The following is a 20,919-nucleotide window of genomic DNA, read 5'->3' as shown; positions in this document are numbered from 1 at the left end:
AGGGCTTTAAAAGTGCACGACTAGTGTTTTCTGTACCAGATATTATTGTTGAAATTATATTCTAAGTCTTTGGTTTTATGTATGTTTGTCTGGAACTAGGTGCCTAAGAAACTAAGCACTATGAATGACACATAGGTGTCTATGCGATAATGTAGCACTTAAGCTTCATGTATAAAGCTTATCAACTGAAGAATGTAGCTAGCTGAGAGGGACATTTATCTAAGGACATGATTCATTTCAATGATTGTTGCTTAAGTTTGAATGATTTGATAAATAGTTTCGACATGGAGGTTGATAAATTAATTTGAAAATTTAGAAATTGGGAAAGGCCAACTAGTAGTTTGTAGTTCAATTACGCATGTATGTCGGAGAGTTTTGTATTCATTCATCTAGGTGTTCCATGTAAACTGATACTGAACCTGAATATCATGAAAACTGGTGTACTGCTACGATGTATAATGAATTTGGTGTGTTACGTAATGTTCTTTGTAATCAGAATGGTAAATTCAAAAATAAATCTAAGAATTCAATATTAACCATTTACAGCAATAAGCTTGTGTTTAGATACTTTTGATTCATTCCCCATACTTTCCTTTTTACCCTCTATTTTTTGCAATTTGAGGGTTATTTGGGGAATAAAATTCAAAAGATCGACATAAATTGATTCAGTACAGGAGTACTTTGCTTTTTGTTTCAGTTCTAATTTTGGGGGAAAAAATTCACTGGATTCCTCTTGGATATCCCAACCTTTATTTTTCAATCAGGTTGGGGACATTTCTCACAGTTTTGAGTAACAAGGGGTCAAAGGGGCTAAAAATGTCATTTTTTGAAAGACTGTATTTTGAAAAAATTTCATATGATTTGAATGATTATTTTTGTAAACTCTGCTTCTTTTACAAGAGTTTTCAGTAGTATGCTAGCAAATTTTCTCAATCATTGACCATTTTTGACAGTGTGGGTTATAAGCACCCCAAAAGCAGAACTTTTTATTTATATTGAATTTGAAAATATTGTGCAATTTTTGTATCCTAACCAGTTGTTGTATCCATAATGAACTGTTTAAGTGTGAGTGAAATCGGGTGTTGTTGTATCATGCTGTGCTCAGTGAAGCTTTATATAATCATTTTTTATCCAGTAGAAATTAATCATTCATAAGGAATAAATCTGCTCTTTTTTTTAATTCACTATTGAGATGAAAAAGACTTTTTGACTGCTCAAATGTTGCATAATCGGATCATTTTAATTGATTGCACAGAAGTAAACTATTAAAATTTTTATTGAACTCAATAATTAAGTGTGTGTTGCTTTTTAGATCTATGAAAAATTTATAACAAATGAAAAAAGTACCGAACTTTAATAATAAAACTACATTTCACAGATCACTTAATAAGAAAATCGTATGTTATAAATTAGAATGCTTTGTCATATCTATTACATTAACTATTGATGTATTCATTTTGACGATCTTTATAACCAAGGCATGCTTTGTAGATTAAACATGTAGCATTGATGACTGGACAATTCTCAAAGCAAATAATTTTGGATTACAACAGAGCTGAAAGGTCAGTATGTCAAAGGTAAAACTTGAATCATTTGACTGTTATAATGCAATAAAAATTGGTGAGAGTTAATTTTATGTCCATTGTTATGACCTTCACATTTTTGATTGTTAGATGAAGATGGTTGTTTTCAAATAGATTTAGATACATAGGAAACATGATGAAGTAGGGTATAATCAATCATTAATAGTGATTTATAAATGGGCAATCCACTTGATTGTGCCCACTTGAGTACTGTGCTAACTGAATCATTTGGGTGCTGTGTTGTGACTGTCCAATTTAGTACTGTGCTAATTAAATCCACTTGAGTGCAGTGCTGACTGCCCAGTCTGTGCTGAGATTGTGTCGTCTTGATTACAGTGCTGGGATTGTATCATCTTGAGAACTGCTGATTGTATCCACTTGAGTGCAGTTCTGACTGCCCACTTGAGTACTATTCTGACATTGTGTTTACTTGAGTACTATGCTGGGATTTTGTCCACTTGAGAAATGTGTTGAAATTGTGTCCACTTTAGTGTTGTGCTGGAATTGTGTCCTCTCGAGTACTTTGCTCTGATTATGTCCACTTGAGTACTGTGCTGGCATTATGTTCACTTGTGTAATGCTTCGAGGTTGTGTCCACTTGAGTATTGTGCTGGAATTGTGTCCATTTATTGAATGATGTCCATTAGGGTATTGTGATTGGATCAACCTGATTACTGTGCCAAGTTTGTTTCAACTTGAGTACAAAATGTACTGTGCTTGGGTGCTTGTCTAATCGAGTACTGTGCTGGCATTGCGTCCACTGGAGTACTATGGTGACTGTATCGACCTGAGTACTTTTCTGACATATATCCACTTGAGTACTATTGTGGCTGTACCAACTTGAGCACTGTTATGACAGTATCTGCCTAAGTGCTGTATTGGTATTGTATCCATTTGAGTACTGTGATGTTTGTTTCCACTTGAGGGCTGACTGCCTACTTAAAAATTGTGCTAAGATTGTGTCCCCTTAAGAACTGTGCTGGTGTTCTGTATCTAATTGAGTATGGTTGTGAGTGTTTTCATTTGAGTATTGTACAATGATTGTATCATTTGTAATTGTTTCTATTTATTAAATCAATTTTCCCATAGATACAGGTGTAAAACTCAAATGATATATTATGTAAGACTGTGTGTAATATATAGAATTTTCTTGATTTATGTAATAAATCTTGTATCTCGGTTATTATATGTTTCAATGCACATCAGACTAGAGTAATAAATATCAGATATTCAACTGCTTATTAGATATGGCTAGATGTATTGCATGTACTATTATTAATTTTGTTATTGATTTGGAGCTCTGAAGATAAGTATCATGAATTTTGATTAGATCATTATAGCTATAAGATTTCAATATGCTGTGTTAAATGTAAAGTTATTCATTTTGTCATTTCCAGTTTTCTTTGATCACATTTCCCTTTCTTTCTCCTTTTCCTATAAACATTTTATACCAGGACATTAAAATCAAATTAGACCAGGAACAACTTTTTAGCTCACCTGGCCTGGAAGGCCATGTGAGCTTTTCTCATCACATGGTGTCTGTTGTCCGTCCTTTACTTTTTTTTAAAAATCTTCTCCTCTGAAACCTCTGAACAGCATTTGATAAAACTTGGTGACAATTATCTTTGGCATGTCTACTCCCAGATTTGTATCCATTATAGTCCCTCCCCCCCCCAAAAAAAAAAAACATGATTATTGTTACTAAAAATACAACAAAGGGGTATTACCCTATAATTTTGTTTGTATCTCAAAAACCATAACATATAGAAGGTCTTAGACATCTAAGGCTCTTTTGCTCAAAGAGATGTATTTTCCCTGAAAATGTCAAGATAATGGATTGACTAATTTTGGAGTTATTGCCTTTATTTTGCTAATTTTACCTTTTTGGTTGTTCTTGCCTTTACTGGTAAGTAGAATCATGCTTAATGTTTAAATGTTCAAAATCATGACAAATCATCCGTGCAAATTTGGTCTTATGTGTTTGACCTTATTTAGGTTTTGCATATATTCAACTTTTCCAAGCTATTTAACCAGGTGAGCGATTCAGGCTCTTGAGAGCCTCTTGTTTATCTGTTATCATAATTGCTATACTAGGAACATTAAAACAGATCATTTTTTTAATGGTGAATATAGTGGATTCCACTTATTCACATACCTGTTAATTGCATAGAAACTCAAAGAGCAAAAACATTTCCCATCTTATTCATGTAAAAAATTCCTTTTATTTGCATAAGACCAAAAATTAGAAAATTTCACTTAAATACATAAATGTATTTCAATTTTACTCAAAAATGAACCATACATCATTAGTGAAATTCCTCAATTTTATAAATAATATTTTTGTCTTCCTTTTGACTAGACACTATGACATAATAAAAGAATATGTCCATATTAAACATAGAAAATATTAGGTATTTTCTCTTGAAATTATAATTTTGTTGATTGCATATTTACAGGTTTTCTGACAAATAGGCTATGCAATGAACAGGAATCCACAATACTTATAGGAGTGGACAGAATGTAGAATTACCAGTATTTATAAGAAAAAATACCAGATGTAGTACAGTGTTTCTAAATGATTTGATGTTTATTTAGGACATCCTTTTTACTGTTCATATTTTGGTATACAACTGTCTGTCCATCTGTCAATAATTAACATCTTGAGAAGCCAATATACTTCAAACTTTATACAGTTATTTTCAATGATATCTAATGGTGTACTTTTTGGGGAAAATTCATATTTTTTTGGATTCAGAGTTATGGGACTTTATCAAAAAAGGAGAAAGGGTCAAGATTTTACATATGGCACCATATCTATAAAAAAAAAAGACTGATTGAATTTCCTTCAAACTTTACACAGTTGTCTGTTGTAGTTGTTTGAAGGTCTATACATGTATATTTTTTGGTGAAATTTTAAGTTTTCTTTCTGGAGTTAAGATATTAAAAGTAAGCTCTCTAAGAAAAGGTGTTTTTTTTACGTGTTTCAATATATATCTTGAGCACCCCATATTTGATGTGTGTCAAACTTTACTGAGTAGTTAGTTATGATGACCTTAAGGTCCGTATTTTTTTTTTTTTTTTTTGTTTTTTTGTGAATATTCACCTTCCTGTCTGGTCTTTGTCCCTGGATTACATTCTTTTGATTACCGCTATAACCTTGGTTCCCTTGATTACTCTTGCAGACATGAGAACATTTAGGGGTAATCTGAGATTTCTACAGTCTAAGTGATGACTATAGGAATGCTTGATACAGTTCAAAGGTTTCTGACAAACCTATCTTTAAAAGAAAGAACAAAAAATGAGACAAAAAAAAAATTGAAAAATTGTTGTACTTATACCTCTTGAGACGGAAAAAATCATTCCATTTCATAGTAATTTACTTATACAACCCTGTCTTTTCTTAGGAAGTGAACATAATTAACAAAAACCTGTGTTATCCCTGCATGGAAACAGTAAAACCTGTACTAGGGGTTACACACAGTGGTCAATGTCTTATCATAATAAAAATTTGAAGCTGTATCAATTATGAATTGCCCCAACTGTTTAGGGTTTGAATTCTGCACCATATGTAGCATTTTATTTTCATTTCATGAGGAATTTGCATTTGTTCAGTTTGCTTCCAGGTGGGAACAGGTATATCATGGGTACATGGCATAGCTGTTTTTAACTAGGTGTTAGGTAGCAATTAATTGAATTCACCACTTACTACCATAGACATCTTGATTAGATATTACTACTCTGTTTTGGTTCTGACATCTACTACAGCATGTCAAAGAATTGGACAAATTAAGATCATATTGTTTGGACTTTTTTAATGAATAACAGTCTTCTAAACTATTTCTATCAGTTTGATAATTTTGTTTCGAGTGTTAGTATGTTTTATTGATGTTATCGTATTCTTTGACAGAGTTACTTGGCTTCCTGAAGAGATAGTAAATCCTTATAATAAAGAAAATGATGTATTAGTAAAAGAAATCTCTGTCCTCATTAATTTAGTATGTGATAAATGGTATTCAGAGAGGACTGTTACTGATATAATCAACAGGTAACTATACAGTGTACAACACTTGATTTGTAAACACAGAGCTCGAAACTTATTCTTTTTACTGGTATTGTTTGCATTTTGTGTCTGTCTATCAACAGGTGTGTTGACTGTATTTCTTATCACTTATTCCTTTTGAATACTGCCTACATTTTATCAGTTCCATAATTTTGTTGCTACCCTTCAGTAAACCAAATGAATATCAAATATTTTAGTATATGAACTTTTAATAAGGATGAGGTACAGGTCAAGTAGGAATTTCATGTTTGGTAGACATACTTGTTAACTGTAACTTGTCTGGAGGAGGACAATTTAGAATCTCCCACTTTTAATAATGAACTATTACAAAATCAAGGTTCAAGCTGATAGTAATTGAATATAATATTGTAAAATATCTGCTTTCCAGACTCTTTGAAGTTTATTAAGTCCCCAAATCAAAGTTTTAGTCAACCAACTCATTATGAAAGATATTGTGGTTTTAAATGACTTATTACATATTTTTAGCAATCCATTGTATGTTTTTGTCCTTTTTAGGTTGTTTTGCCCATTTTCAGATGGTAGCTCATACATCTGTGATATGCTGAATGTAAAGATTACAACACTTTTCTGGTACCAAAGGGTTAGTTTGATTTTATAGTTACACTGGCTTTAACATATACCTTGGGAAAATTTTATGGCTCTACTAAATTCTATTTCAATTTGTGATAGAACAAGTTTTTTTATGGGAAGAATATTTGTATGTCAAAGTATCATTTATAAGATTATTTTTAGTATTACCGGTAAATGAATTCCTCAATTTATTTTGATTACTGATTAAGTATTTTGTTTTAGGAGTCAGGGCAGGGTTACCTAGATAGTGAAACAGTCAACTTGTTACATAAAATATCAAGTGAATGCGAGTCTGTTCTCAATCAAGTATATACAGCTCTACAGACACGCCAAGAACAGCTTATAAAAAAACAACTCCGTTCTCGACAGCGTGACAATCTAGGATCACTTATAGACAGGTATTAAGATCCCACAAAGTATTGTACTTTTTCTTGAAATCTTTCTTTTGTCTGTCTCTTCATCTGTATGTTTTGTAAGGGCAACTTCTTCTTATGAAAGCGGGGAGTGTAGAATTCGGCTTTCTATCTGTCCTTCTGTCATAAATTGGTTTCCAGAGCATAACTTTTGAACGTCTTCATAGAATTTCACCAAACTTGGACAGTTGAAGGCTTATAAGGTATGGAAGACACCAATGATTTTGAGGTCAGAAGGTCATAGGTCAAGGTCACATGGACTTCATGAAATAGAAATTTTTTAGATGAAATTTGGTTTCCGGAGCTTTACTTTTGAAAGCCTTTATAGATTTTACCAAACTTGGGCAGTTTAATGTTTATGGGGTAAGGAAGACACCTATTGAATTTGAGGTCAGTTGGTTAAAGGTCAAGGTAGCACAGACTTAACAAAAAACAATTTTGCATTTTGCAATATTCCATGAAATTTTACTTTTGTTGCGAGGTGGGGGACCTGGAGCACTGCTCTTGTTTATGTTTAGACCATGTACATTGTAATTGCAGCTCATCCCCTTCTCATTCAAAGCGTAGGATTTAAGTGATTTTTTTTTATGAAGCATTGATATCATGTGAAAATGTGCATGAAGGAAAAGATCATTGCATGGGAAGATAATCAAATTTAAGGGTTTAACATGTTTAGAGGTTAAGTGGAGCCATGGTCATTCCTTTGTTCATTGCTAATGTCTATAGCAAATAGGTGCATGTGAACAGATCTTGTTTACATGTGACCTCATCTTTCATAGGTATTCAGTGATGTTTTAGTTCATATAACCCTTATGAAAACTGTCATATACAATGTTTACAGAGACGATGATGGTATTTTTCATGCAATGCTTTTTTTGTTTTTAAGAAATAATATTTTACACACATCAATTAATGTGATTTCTTCCACTATTGCAAGAAATTCAGTGTCTTTATACCCCTCACAAACAATGTTTGGGGGGTATATAGGAATCACCCTGTCTATCTGTCAGTTTGTCCAGTTTTCTTGTCAGCCCATCTCCTCCTAAAACACTCAAGGATTTTGGTGAAATTTTTGAGGAAGGTTAGGTGTTATAAAACATTGTCAGCACAACTCCTCCTAAACTGCTAATGGGGTATTGATGAAATTTTATAGGAAGGTTATGCATCATATGCAGATGTACAAGAAGGAATATAGTTACTGTCAAGGGACTCCAAAGGGAGATAATTGAGCTTAAAGGCTACACATTTAACATCATCATTTGAAGTACAGGGGTTTTCTCTTTGTGAGCTTGATCACAGTATTTCTAGTTTAATTTGTTCTGCCATGCTGTTCATGTAATAATGACAGAGTTTCTTACACTCTCAAAGAATTTCTAGGTTATAAATAGAGATTTGTAAAATCTTATTTATTTTTGTTTTTGGTGGGCTTTCTCACTTCATTTCAAGTTATAAATTTGAACAGTATGAATCATAACAATATAACAATGGTTTTGCTATCATGATTCTCATTGTTAATTTGGAAAATAAAGAAATCACATCTTTAGTTTGACAATATTCCAACCTGTGTTATTATTAGCTACTCCTTTGTATTTTATGTGATGTTATAATGTAGTTTTATTTCTGAAACTGCTGATAGTATAGTATGGCAAATTTATTACAATAAGAGTATATCATTCAATCACATGAGATACCTTTCTATTTTGAAGTGCATGCATATATTAATGAAAGTTCCATACTTTATCAAAGGAAATAGTCACATTTTATTGACTCTTACTTGCAACAAAAACAAAGATAAGGCTATAAGCCTTTTTCGAAGATGAAATATTTTTTCCTCTTTATTAACTGGGACTTTTATAATCAGTAATACATTATTATACAGCTTGACACTTGTTGAAGGGTGTTAATTTATTGTGTATCATTTTAGCTGTTTTATGATTCACCAAGCCATCCAGTTGGTTTTATTTCTTGTAACAATGTTTTTGGTTACCATAGAAACTGATACACCTCAGTCTATTGTTAAGTAAGTATTACTATCAATACTATCATCATCATTTATAATACAACAGGCATTAAACAAAGGCATTATATCAAGAATTTATTTATTTAACTTTGAGTTTTAGTAAGATGCTGTAAATAGGAATGTAAACCAAGGCTGTGGAAGTCAAACGTGTGGGATATTGAGTTTTAGTAAGATGCTGTAAATAGGAATGTAAACCAAGGCCGTGGAAGTCAAACGTGTGGGATATTGAGTTTTAGTAAGATGTTGTAAATAGGAATGTAAACCAAGGCCCTGGAAACGTGTGGGATATTGTCTGTTGTCTTTATTCAGTAATAGATATACATGGACACAAACAAACATGCTCAAATCTGTACATTATTGCATTAAATCATGATGTTAGACAGAAGTTGGCAGATATATCTTTGGATATAGTGCCCAAACTATTCTGGTATGGCCTTGGATCTTTTGATCTTTGTTACTACTATTGAATAAAATTATCAGTAAATAATTTTAAAGGTAGAAATATGAAAAGAGTGAAATATTCAATATTTCAATAAAGCTTGTTTTAATTAATTGAAGTAAATGCTTTGTGAAACATTTACACATGGGAAAATGTTTTTTTGTTATTTTTTTAAACGCTTTGCTTATTAACAAGTCATACTTGGATTTTATGAATAATTGATTTGATGCCTACCTTTTTTTCAACAGAACTTAACATTTTTTCAGGTTTTTGAAAGTAATGTTGCAATTTTCAGAGAACTTAAGAACTTTTACCAATGAGAAGAACAATAAATGGCTTGGATGTACTTATTTATTGTTTAAATTTATAGAGAAATTAAAGTTGTTTCTACAATAAATGATGTTGGTTCATTTTGAATCTGGGTATGGTATAATTAATCAAATTCAATGCCATCTAGTATTTACATTTACAAATATGCTTTTATCAACACAACATGCTTTATTAATTAATGACTGAACAGTTAAAATATTGGAAACCAGAGAATTCTGATTGTGTAATATTTTCAATTATATCATGATAAATCAAAGTTAGCATAATTTACTGAGAGAACAGCTATAAAATTTTGTGTTTGTAAATACCAGTAGATACATATTAAAGCACAGTAATTTAATTCTATAGATTTGTATAGAAAGCATTTGTTCTTAATTGCCATCAACTTATAACAGTATTTAAATTCTTCTGAAACTAGCTACACTGAGTAGTTGCACACAAGATTTTTTACCAAGTTCCATGATAGCATCTTCTTGAGATTGTTTATTAGAATGTCCTCTCATATTACTTTTTACATGTGTTGCCCTATAACACACTGTATTTGTGGTTTTCTTTAACTCATGTTGTAGTCTGTCTATTTCTCCCTGTAAAAAATCAAATCAATGTGATTTACATTAGAAATCAGTAATGTTTTATTTTCATGCGATGTATTGATCTGATTTGTAAGTACTTTAGATATGACTTTTGTCACATTAGCCAATAATGTTTTTTTTTATTGAAATAAGCAGCTATGCTAACCTCATGATACAACACACACCATCTTCAGTCCCCTACTGACCAATTTGGCTGAAGTGGGACCTAAGGCCAGAGAAAAAACTTGTCTGTTCAAAGTTACTCTACCTACCCCAGTACATTTTATTGTTTTTTTTTCCGGAAATGCAACTTAACTTATCATTTTAGTTGAGCACTATTAAAGTCAAGAAATCTTCCAATAAGTGTCTATATAAAATTATTATAAATAATAAAATGATTTCACCTACCAACCCCATTTACCTTAAACAGACATATTTTTTTCTTTGGCCTTACGATCCTGCAAACGATAGTTGGCACATTGCTTTACCATGACGAGTAATGGATGAAGTTTTTTTTCTTTTAAATTTTGTTCTGATCCATTTATATTTTGCTGAGTTTGCTGACCTTTTGAAAATTAAGCCAAAACCTTTTTTTTTGCACTTTTATGTCCCCATCTTTCTATTATTGTATCACTGTCCTTCTGCCCATCATTCATACTTCGCTCCATAGTTCCAAAACAAAAAAATCATAGGACCAATTTTCCATAATTTGGACCTATAACTAAAAAAAATGCAAAAGTGTATTCCTCTCATGGCAAAGTTTACAAGATCTTCAAGTAGTTTAAAGCTATTCCAAGAAACTTTTCATTTAGCCATGGCTTCAGCTTAAGGCTAGAAACCACTAATTCCACTTCCCATAGGCTTCTATGCTAATTTGACAATATTCAATGGCTTCTCTGGACTTTACCTTAACTTTAACCTGCAGAGGACTATATATCAGCATGATTCTACGTATGTCAGCTCACAATCGTCAGAATGGCATGTGGGGTTAGCAGACTTGCAGTGCAGCACTGGTCACCGGAAGTGAAGGGTCTATAAATAGCATGGGAAATCCCAGTGTTTTCACAAGATAGGGGTATATTTAGAAACCATTATGGAGATTAGGCTTCACATCACAAGAAGCAAAATGCACCTACAAAATGTACAGAAATGTTTTTCCTTTCAGAAACTGTTTAAATTTTTTAAATAAGATGAGAACTTTTTTCACAGCACTATGAGGAACAGGGGTAATTTCTGCGCAGGCCTATTTTTGCGTACGTTCCAAATGCTCATTGGTTGAATTGGTGGTCTATAACCTTAATACAGTACTAGGGGCATGTTACAGGGCCAAGTATGGAAAAGGTCATACATTGATACTTTTATATACAAACTTTATTTCAGGTTAAAGTTAAGAGTCCATTATTGAGTGTAAGTGTTTGTAAGAATCAGGCAAAATGGGGAAAAAATCAGAAACATCAATATCAAAACCCCACCGATCTAACAATGTAATATCACTCAAGGATAGTTTCTCTATTTGAAAAGACCATTATTTATCTCTGCATCACTGGCTTTGTGTAGACATTTTTCAATAGAATCTTAGAATCAAAGTGCTGATAGCACTGGCGGTTTTTGATTCTTGTGAAAATTGTAGCATGAACAAAATTTCAAAGATTATATGATGTTAAATAAAATTGTAATCATACATTGCATTTTAAATACTATTAAGAGCTGTCCTGTTTTAATATGTATAAACTGAAAGTCAATCTATACTACTGATGCAACTTCACACACATTTACAAATTTTGTTCAATTCATCTTTTCCCCCAATTTTAAATCTATCCAAAAGTTAATGTGCATTTACATTCAAAGGCTACGTTAACAGATTATTTATCCTGTATAACAATTATACTTGAATCAAACCAGTATCAGCTTAAGAAAATAATTCCCTTAACACAAACTTTTCATGAACTAGACATGTTATTATTTTGAATTTCCCGCCAATTTTACATGGTTGAAATCACAGCTCTTCACTTCTTGTTTTATACATGGTAAAATATATAAATGATAGGATGGACAATTTGACTTATAAGTGTGTTAAAATGAAAATATTTAACACACTGTATCCTTCCAGACACATTACTGCAAGAAATAAATTCCCTAAATGTAAATATATTGCTAAATATCTTTCAAGGCCAAAAACAAGTCCATCAGATCTTGACATAAGGTATTTAGACAAAAAAAATGAGGTTTTTGACAGAGTTAGTTGCCCTTGAAATGTCCATTTTCAGTGCATTTCATTGAAATTGTAACTCAATGGTCCAGCATGATCTGGAAAATCTTGTCTGTTTTCCTGATTCTGATTATGCAAAGAGTAAAATTACACTATCAAAATTCATACCATGTTTCACCCATTGCCTGGTTCTTGCAAGGACTGACACATGATTCAACCTTAATTTGAGATAAGTTTATACCTCAATGAATCAAGTATTTATGGAAATTCATCATGAAGGTTTTGTTGTCTTTACCAATTATTAAATTATTAGGTCACACTTAATAAAAGTTGTCACTTATTGTAAGAAATGTACGCCTTTGATTTAGTCCATAATGGTCCCATATTGATGCCTCGTTTTTAGCTCACATGGCCTAGCTATTGCCATCACTTGGCGTCCATCGTCGTTAACAATTCTCTTCTCCTCTGAAACTACTTGACTGATTAGAACCAAACTTGGTATGAATGCTCCTTGGGATTTCCTGCATTGAACAGATGTAGGGATTTTTGATTGGTTGAGAAACATGGCCGCTGTTACTAAAAATAGAACATAGGGGTCAGACAGCAGTTTTTGCGTATATCTCCAAACCCCTTAGGTTTATCTAAATTCTGACTGGGTTAAAGTGTTCAGCATGGTGAGATATATCTCTGGTCAAATTTTGGTTTTTATCCGTTAAGTCATGTTGGAGTTATTGCCCCTTCTCAACGATTTTTGCTATTTTTAATGTTATTTCTTTCAAAAATCTTCTCCTCTGACACTACTTGACCAACTTAAACCAAACTTGGTATGAATGTTCGTTGGGGTGTCGTGCATAGAAATGATGAGAGGATTTTTAATCCGTCAAAAAAATATGGCTGCTGATACTAAAAATAGAACAAAGGGGCCAGACAGTAGTTTTTCACATATATCTCCAAAACCGTTAGGTTTAGCAAAATTATTTTACAGCTGAAATGACCCTTATTATATGGTCTTCAAAAGTCTTCAGTGATCAAAGTTGTCAGGTGACTCCTTTAGAGTTATTGCCCTTGAAAAATGACAGGTTTTTTACAGTTTTCAGCCAATATACTGAAAACTTTAATAGATAGAAAGAAACTTTCTATCGCTGAAATGATCCTTATGATAGTCCTATCAAAGTCTTCTTGAGTCAAAATTGTTGGAAAACTGCTTGTTAAATTTATTGCCCTTGAAAGACGAACTTCAACCAGGTGAGCGATTCAAACTCCTGGGAGCCTCTTGTTTAATTCGTAATGCATAACTGTGATTTTGTAATGACCCTCAGTAGGAATTACCGGTTCGTAAAGACCAGTTGTAGAAAATTTCTGTTCTTAAAGGATTGGCATTTCTATACATATTGAAGTAAGTTGGTTTTGTTTTTGTTGTTGGGGTTTAACGTCCGAGCAGCAATATTGCAGCTATATTCAGACGATGAACATGAAATTGATGACAAAATGAACATGAAATAATGAAATGAAAAAGGGATGGGACACAAGGACAATGGGGTCGACAAATTTTGATTGCCACTGGAAATAGGGAGAGGTGGGTAGGGCCGGGCAATTAAGCCTCCTGTGGCGGAGTCCTGTGGTTCCTACTCCGGGAGAATACCACAGTAGGGTTCTTTAACGTGCGAGGAAAGTGGCATCTTTTCCAACACGGTGCACCACTATGGTTTAATAATCAGCTGCAAGATTTTTTATGGGTTCGTATGGATAGTATACCCGGCAAACAGTAACAAACTCGATAACCTGTTGCTTATTACCTGTAATGCATCTCGTGTTATTTTCTCCACCTGTTCAGTTCTCTTGATAAAAACTTCTGTGATGTAACTTATGATAAGGGACACATAAGCTAGTCCAAATAATATCCATGCGAAGGTAACGATTCTGTAAATATCTCCTTCGCCTTTTTCACTAAGACGGTTTTCTGAGATTGCTGAAAAAATGATGAAATGTTGAAGTCGTCTGTGAAATCAAGGAATGTAATTGTTAGCATTACCAATAAATTTTATGTTAAATATCTAGTTTCCGAATATTAAAAAAAAACTGAATTGAACAGCTCTTACTCTACGAACATGGCTAAACTGGTGAGTATACTCATCAACCTTCTGCGCCCCGCCCCCATTTGGAACAATTGTTCAATTTCTTACACCTAATCTTTAATCCCCCTTCACGAAATGCATTGAGTATGCAGTTAGTAAAAATGCTTAAACAATAAAAGCATAAAATTGATCTTTTAATTGATCAATTTAAAGGATAAGGTCACATGAAGGTCATAATGGTATGCAATACACAAAGTCAATGTTATACACCTACGACACAAAGACCTACGACCTAAATCAAAAGACAACAATAATTAAGTCCAGAAAAATGTACATACATTTGACCTTGACTTCATTGGTCTTATGAAGGTTATATATTTAAGATGTCAAAGATCTAAGGCCTTGGTCAAAAGACAGAAAAAAAGCGGGATAGACATTTTCCTGAAAAATATGATTCATTAAGTTTAACTTAGGTCAAAAATCAAAATCAAGTGAATACCAAAACATCACAAATACCACAGGCATACAAGATATTGTCATAAATAAGGGAAACAACAAAATTACCGAACACTAATCCGTTTCATAATCAAGTCAAATCCAAAATAAATCTGGAAAAATAGGTATTACACCACCGGAGCAGCTGGTACCGCAATAATCCTGACTTGGTACAGGCACTTCAATCGAAATGGTGGGTTAAATCTAGGTTTTACAGCGCTAAACCCCCATCTTCCATTGTGGCGTGACTATACCATTGGTGATTAAAAAGTATTTGCATGCTATCGTCATGATAGGTAAATCAGCGGTCACACCAGCACAAAGAACAATTTACAAAAAACAACCATTACTCATTGTTTTAGAAGAAACTGAGTATTTTTCAACCAAAGACTGATGTCTAAAGAAAGAATTTAGTAAAAGACCTTTTAAAACGCGCTTGATTCAGGAGTCTTTTAAGCAGATATTTATGGCGTTCAAGGAAATCATAGTAGTTAGTACTTGTTCTAGCGTAGCGAATATAGTACATAAAGAACTCATGGTAACATCGCATGAGGGTTATCATGATATGCGAAATGACACATCTACCTAGGTAACCCAAGGCTTATTTTTGTACGTATTCATTCTTGACTACTAAAATAACACTATTTACAATAATTTAATATATAGCATACCATTGCAAACCCTTAGAAGCTACCTTTCCTGAGGAAGAGAAGTCGAAAAAACTTACTTTGCTTATGAACTGACTAAAATTAGTTAAAATGTGCAACGTACCTGCTACATAATCACCAAATCCTATGGTTGACAGCGTTACAAAACAATAATATATTCCATCTAAATAGTGCCATTTCTCGACTTGTTGGAAGACAAAAGCTGGCACAAGAAACAAAACTGTCAGTCCAAGGAACACTATCAGTATCATGTTTAATACTTTGTTCAATGTCGGTTTCTTGGAACAGAATTTCAGATTGTTGACTTTGGTCGACAGTTTAGTAAGGAGATGACCTATGTGACCGAGTACAACCATTGTTAAGGGTATTCCAAATATTGCATAAATTACTAAAGCCAATCTCCCCTCTTTTGTCCTCGGAGCCATATTTCCATAACCTGACATATAAAAATACAATGTCAAAGTATAATACAATCATTTTGATGCCCTGACCAAAAATGTATATATTGAAAAATTCAACTCTCTCAAACAATTAGAAGCATCTGCTTGCAGCATTGTTCTCTTGTTACGTCAATGATTATTATTTTATTTTTTTGCAAACCCATCTTTTGAGATGGGCATACTGTTATGAACTTGAATGTCCGTGTAAACTTGTTGAAAATCTCACTGTTTAGTCGATTTTATTCACTTGTGTTATAAAAAGATCACGTTATTTTTTTCTGTCACTATCAAATTTTTTGAGTAATTAAACACGTTTATATACCTACCGATTGTTGATACAACTGTGACAACAAAAGAGAAGGCACCGGAGAAATCCCATTTTGTAGATACGGTCTCATTCCTTAGAGTGCGGACGGCGAAATCTGCATCATGGGCCGTTTTAAACATAAAATGTTCCAACTCATCTACATCAACGCATGTATTGTTTGCTGCCAAGAGAGGAATAAAAATAGATTCTTTTTTTCTGTGGCTGCCAAGATGGTAATAAAGATTGCATAGATGCATATAATGTATTTTAATATAAGGACTATTGATATTATTATTTTCATTTGCCTCTTTATAAATATGTACCTTCATATAACTATACATTTAAAAAAACTTTGCATATGTATTTTACTCTCTTAGTTTATTCTCATTTTCGCAGCTTAATTTGGACTTTCTACTTTTGATTTTTTATTTCGCGTGCATTCTCTAACTTTATTTAATACAAGTCCTATTATTCTCCGTAGGACGGAAATATTCCAGTAAAAAATTCAGTCTTCGCGTTTGAATCTTATATTGTATTGTGCAAGTCGAGATTCATCATTTCTTTTTTTTTTTTAATCTTGGGCTGATCTGATTGAACTTCGACAATCGGTGGCTGAGCCAATGATAGTATCTAGATACTTGTGGTGTATTGACAATTACAGTAAAATTCGGTCTGTACCTTATTGATGAAGATTGTGTTACCAATTTTAATGCATCAGTTATACACGAATTCATAAAATAATACAAAACTGACACTTTTTCGATAATCTAATTCAGTACAACAGCTTGTATGTACATTTGTACAACCCGTTTTCTTGATGAATAATGAGTTGAAGAAGCTTTACTACAGGTTTATGAAGTACGAAACCTGCTTTAATATACTGGTAACATTAATGAAACTTTTTGCAGTTATATTTCTCAAGTGAACCAAGAAAATGGTAACCAGTACGTTTTAATGTGATATTTTGGATTGGTAGATAAAGGGTCAGGAAATTCTGAAAGCAAGGTGATTATCAAAGTTTCTAGGCTAGACCAACGTGGCATAAACAATACAGTTAAAGAAATACAAACAAAACAAATAAAAAATGTTTCAAAGACGAAATTTTTATAAATATAAATATTTTTAAATTCAATTGCCTTAATTTTGTTAATTACCTAGGAAGTCGTGAATTAGTGCCTTCAGGTCATGTCTTCTGTTTATCTCAGGCTGTCCCTCTATTTGTTGGAAGACAGCAGCCCCGACGCATAGGTATGCCACAGCAACAAGAGAAAGCACGGCTATCCGTTTACCACCCGGACCCTTATTCTCTGCTTCTTCCCGAGAAGTTTGCATACCATACGGCACACTTAATATTTTAATGTATGTCCATACCAATACCTAAAATCCTTTACTTTTGTCCAGGATCTTTCGTGCTTATTAATTAAAACCTTCCGTGTTAAATCGAATCAATTTTTTTAAAAACAATAGATGAAAAAGCGTAAGTAAATATTTCGTCCGGTTCCCAGCATTTTTGTCATCGGAACTGTTTGTTTAAACGCCTAGAGGTGACTTAATTACAATCCTTATCTTTTAGGTCGCTAACTTCAATGACATCAATATTCTGTTTTTTATTGAATTGTCCTAGGTGAGTTCATCTGAAATTCTACAAATGTTCAAAATGCATTAAACTTCCGATGACGAAAAGGAAGACCGTTTTTTACTTAAAACAAAAACCTTCCCGAAATTTCGGTGTAATTAATGCCACTTCTGAGATGTGTAATTCTAAACGGTCAGAATTGGAGCAAAACATAACAGAATACTTCAACATCAATTACATTTTTAATTTTCCACGTGATTTTCCTCGAAAGGTCTGCTTCAGTTAACAAAATATTTAACAATCATAAATATTTAATTCTTTTGACTCGATTCGTTGTATAAACAAAGGCGGGTGATGGAATGATAGTTGTTCTGATAACGACAGATATATATATATAAATTGATCAATTTTTGCGTTTATCAATATGCTACTCGCTTCAGTGATAAATGAAATTTAGGATTCTGCATGCAAGAAAAAGCATAAATTCAACCATACCGTAGGTTTTGAGCTGTATTCCGTATTCCCCTCTCCGAGAATACAGCTGTTGAAACATCAATTGGTTATAAGTAGCTTAGTATTCCTCTATACACGGATCAGGATAATTTGTCACAGAATCTCATTAAGTACGCTACATTTGTCATTATCAAAACCTTGTCTGACTGGAGTTGCTTTTTACCATTTCAGGATACTGTCATTATGGCATACAATTATGTCCGTCCGCCCGCAATAAACATATCGCAACGTAACTGGAATAAGCTTTTTCAAACTTAACGCAGTTATTTCTTTGAAGGTCTTTAGACTTGTTTGTGAAGTTTCAACCTCTCTCTAGAGTTACTAAATGTTAACACTCTAAAATAAGGTGTTTTTACATGTCGTATTTTGGGTACGCCTTGTTCGAATAACTTAAACTTTCCAGAGTTGTTACATGTGCTAGTTATGATGATCGCAAAACCTGTTTACTTTTTGGTGAAGATCCATGTTCAGTTTACTTCCAGGTAGAGACGGGCGTATCGTGCGCTCATGTGCCGAAACTGTGTTACCAATCATTTGAAAGAATGAATATGATACATGTAGCTTTCCTTTGGGTTTTCGACTCATGACTATTGTATGTTCTGTGCATTTACTTCTATTGGCACACAGGTATGCATTGTGAATATTTTACTTATTTCCTGTTTAAAATATACTTGATAATCCCAACCTATGCATCCAACAGTTACACCGAGTTCACTAGTTTTGCACTCAACCCTGATAGAAATAATAGGTTTTATAGTATATTATATATAAATGTAAAATATTGAATTTTGAATTCATCAATAATAGCATTTTATATCTATGAAAATCCATGAATTTAAAACTTAATATAACAATAGACAGATGCTGTATTTTTAAGGTAAAATGTGAAATAGAGGGTGAATATTTAGATCCCCAAAATGTATTTGTTTACTGTTTCTCAGAAGTGTATGATTGCGCCATGAATTTGTAGAATTAAACAATTGTGAAAAATGAGCCGGAAAATTACACTTTAAACATCACGTGTCTTTTTTAAAGAATATGATACCTACTTACTTTTATGGCCTATCAGGAATATGGGGCAGTTACTATTGGGACGGCACAGTTTGTTAAGGAAACTGGTTCAGTATCTTTTATGTTACCATAGCTACATGTTTTTTTTCTGACAAAATATGTTCAGTTTTATGGACCTCCACTGTTATATGGTGGGGGTTGAAGTAAGTTACTTGTATGATTTTAATACAACTTTGTTCTCACGATTAAAATAGAATTAACGACAGTGATTTATCTTTCATTTAATATAACTACGAAAGGTCGTAATTTAAGCAAAAACACAAATTAATTCACACGATTTTCGACTTAACCGTTTTTGTTAGGGTTGGGGGAGTTATAATCAAATATAGAATAAAAAGCCAGGGCCAGAAATTGTTCCGTAAGTCGGAACAGAAATTATCGTGACAAAAATATCAGGATGAATCAAAGTGCACATGTATTTTTATTATGAAAATTGTAGCATAAACAAAATTTAAAAGATTACATAATGTAAATTAAAACTATAATCATACATTTGCATTTCCCAAATTATTTAGAACTGTTTTTCCTAATATGTATAAATGTCAATCAATTACTGATTTCTGATGTAAAAACTGTAATCGGTAGATAAACAGTATCCAACTTCACACACACATTTTTTTTTTCTTTTCCCATTTGTTTAAAGCTGTTCAAAAGATAGTGTGCAATCACATTTAGAAGTATTTCAATAGAGTATTATCCTACACTGTAATTATATTCAAATGGAACTAATTTCAGCTTACGAAAATAATTTCCTTGGTCAATTATAAGATTTATCAAAACTAGACACTTGCAATTTGAATTTTCCCGCCAATTTTACGTTGTTAAAATCACTGCTCTTCACTTCCTGTTTATTAATCATAAAATATTGATGATAGGGTTGATATTTTGACTTATAACTGTATTAAATTGAACATGCTTAGCACATTTAATGATTCTTGGCACATTACTGCAAGAACCTCAATTCCTAAGTGGTAATTTATTACTAAACACCCAAAAAGGAATTCCTGAAATCTTTTCATTTAAAGGCTAGATCTTAATTTTTTCGCAAAAAAATAATAGAATAGCATTGATTTGAATTGCCAGAAACTTATTTACAGGTTATAAAAGATGTATTGAAAGATATAAAAGGAATTACATTTGGACTATATTTTTGTGTAGTACGTGTTCAGAAACAGTAGGACAGTTCTAGGCATGAACCAGCGAAAGAAGATATTTTGATAAATTAAAAACCCAAAAAATTGATCCCAACCCACCCACCATCAGTATTAGTTTTAGAGCACACATGATATTTTCAACGCATCATTTTTTATAAGTCAAATTATGAATCTTGTGCATGAAAATTTCAAAACTGATAAATTTTACTCATACGTATTAGCAAAAGTTGGTGAGTTACTCATTTGGACACATGTTGCATTTTGTATGCAAGTGTTAACTTTTTCCAGTATGTTAAGTGCGTTTCCTAGAGTTGTGTTTAAAATTATTTTATATGTAAAACGAAGAATGTGCAATGTATACCGATGTTTCTGTTGTCAAATCCATCTGTTAAAGAGTCATCAA

At 32.6% G+C, this 20,919-nt stretch overlaps 2 protein-coding genes across 6 annotated transcripts in view; one reads left to right on the top strand and one right to left on the bottom strand.

Annotated features, from left to right (window-relative positions):
• Positions 1–20,919, top strand: part of LOC148623836 (endoplasmic reticulum membrane-associated RNA degradation protein-like) — a 51,690-nt gene that overhangs the window by 29,407 nt on the left and 1,364 nt on the right. For 2 of the 5 annotated variants that reach the window (XR_015919517.1, XR_015919518.1), the window contains exons 13-18: positions 1,492–1,577; positions 5,491–5,628; positions 6,160–6,244; positions 6,457–6,632; positions 8,572–8,667; positions 9,373–13,613. Coding sequence is in view for 2 of the 5 variants with exons in the window: in XM_088566027.1 (XP_088422153.1) it covers positions 1,492–1,577; positions 5,491–5,628; positions 6,160–6,244; positions 6,457–6,632; positions 8,572–8,667 (581 nt within the window). In the remaining 3 variants the exon portion in view is untranslated. The remainder of the gene's footprint in view (positions 1–1,491; positions 1,578–5,490; positions 5,629–6,159; positions 6,245–6,456; positions 6,633–8,571; positions 8,668–9,372; positions 13,614–20,919) is intronic. The other 3 variants (XR_015919519.1, XM_088566028.1, XM_088566027.1) reach the window with 3 other exon arrangements.
• Positions 9,440–18,399, bottom strand: LOC148623837 (potassium channel, subfamily K, member 16-like). The gene is made up of 6 exons (XM_088566039.1): positions 18,274–18,399; positions 17,357–17,844; positions 16,222–16,383; positions 15,559–15,891; positions 14,014–14,186; positions 9,440–10,020 (listed from the first exon to the last, which is right to left on the bottom strand). The coding sequence occupies exons 2-6, from the start codon at positions 17,532–17,534 to the stop codon at positions 9,835–9,837; spliced, it is 1,032 nt and encodes a 343-aa protein (XP_088422165.1). The 5' UTR covers positions 17,535–17,844; positions 18,274–18,399; the 3' UTR covers positions 9,440–9,834.

This window comes from Perna viridis, chromosome 2 (assembly GCF_037379345.1).
Source record: "Perna viridis isolate PV_CMFRI_1.1 ecotype Kerala chromosome 2, ASM3737934v1, whole genome shotgun sequence".
Taxonomy (NCBI): domain Eukaryota; kingdom Metazoa; phylum Mollusca; class Bivalvia; order Mytilida; family Mytilidae; genus Perna; species Perna viridis.
This window is presented reverse-complemented; position numbering and strand designations above follow the sequence as displayed.

Coding starts and splice junctions, on each gene's coding strand:
- LOC148623837 (XM_088566039.1), bottom strand. CDS start 17,534: ATGCAAACTTCTCGGGAAGAAGCAGAGAATAAGGGTCCGGGTGGTAAA. Junction 16,384..17,356: donor ACTAATTCACGACTTCCTAG/GTAATTAACAAA, acceptor CTCTCTTGGCAG/CAAACAATACATGCGTTGAT. Junction 15,892..16,221: donor CACAGTTGTATCAACAATCG/GTAGGTATATAA, acceptor TTTATATGTCAG/GTTATGGAAATATGGCTCCG.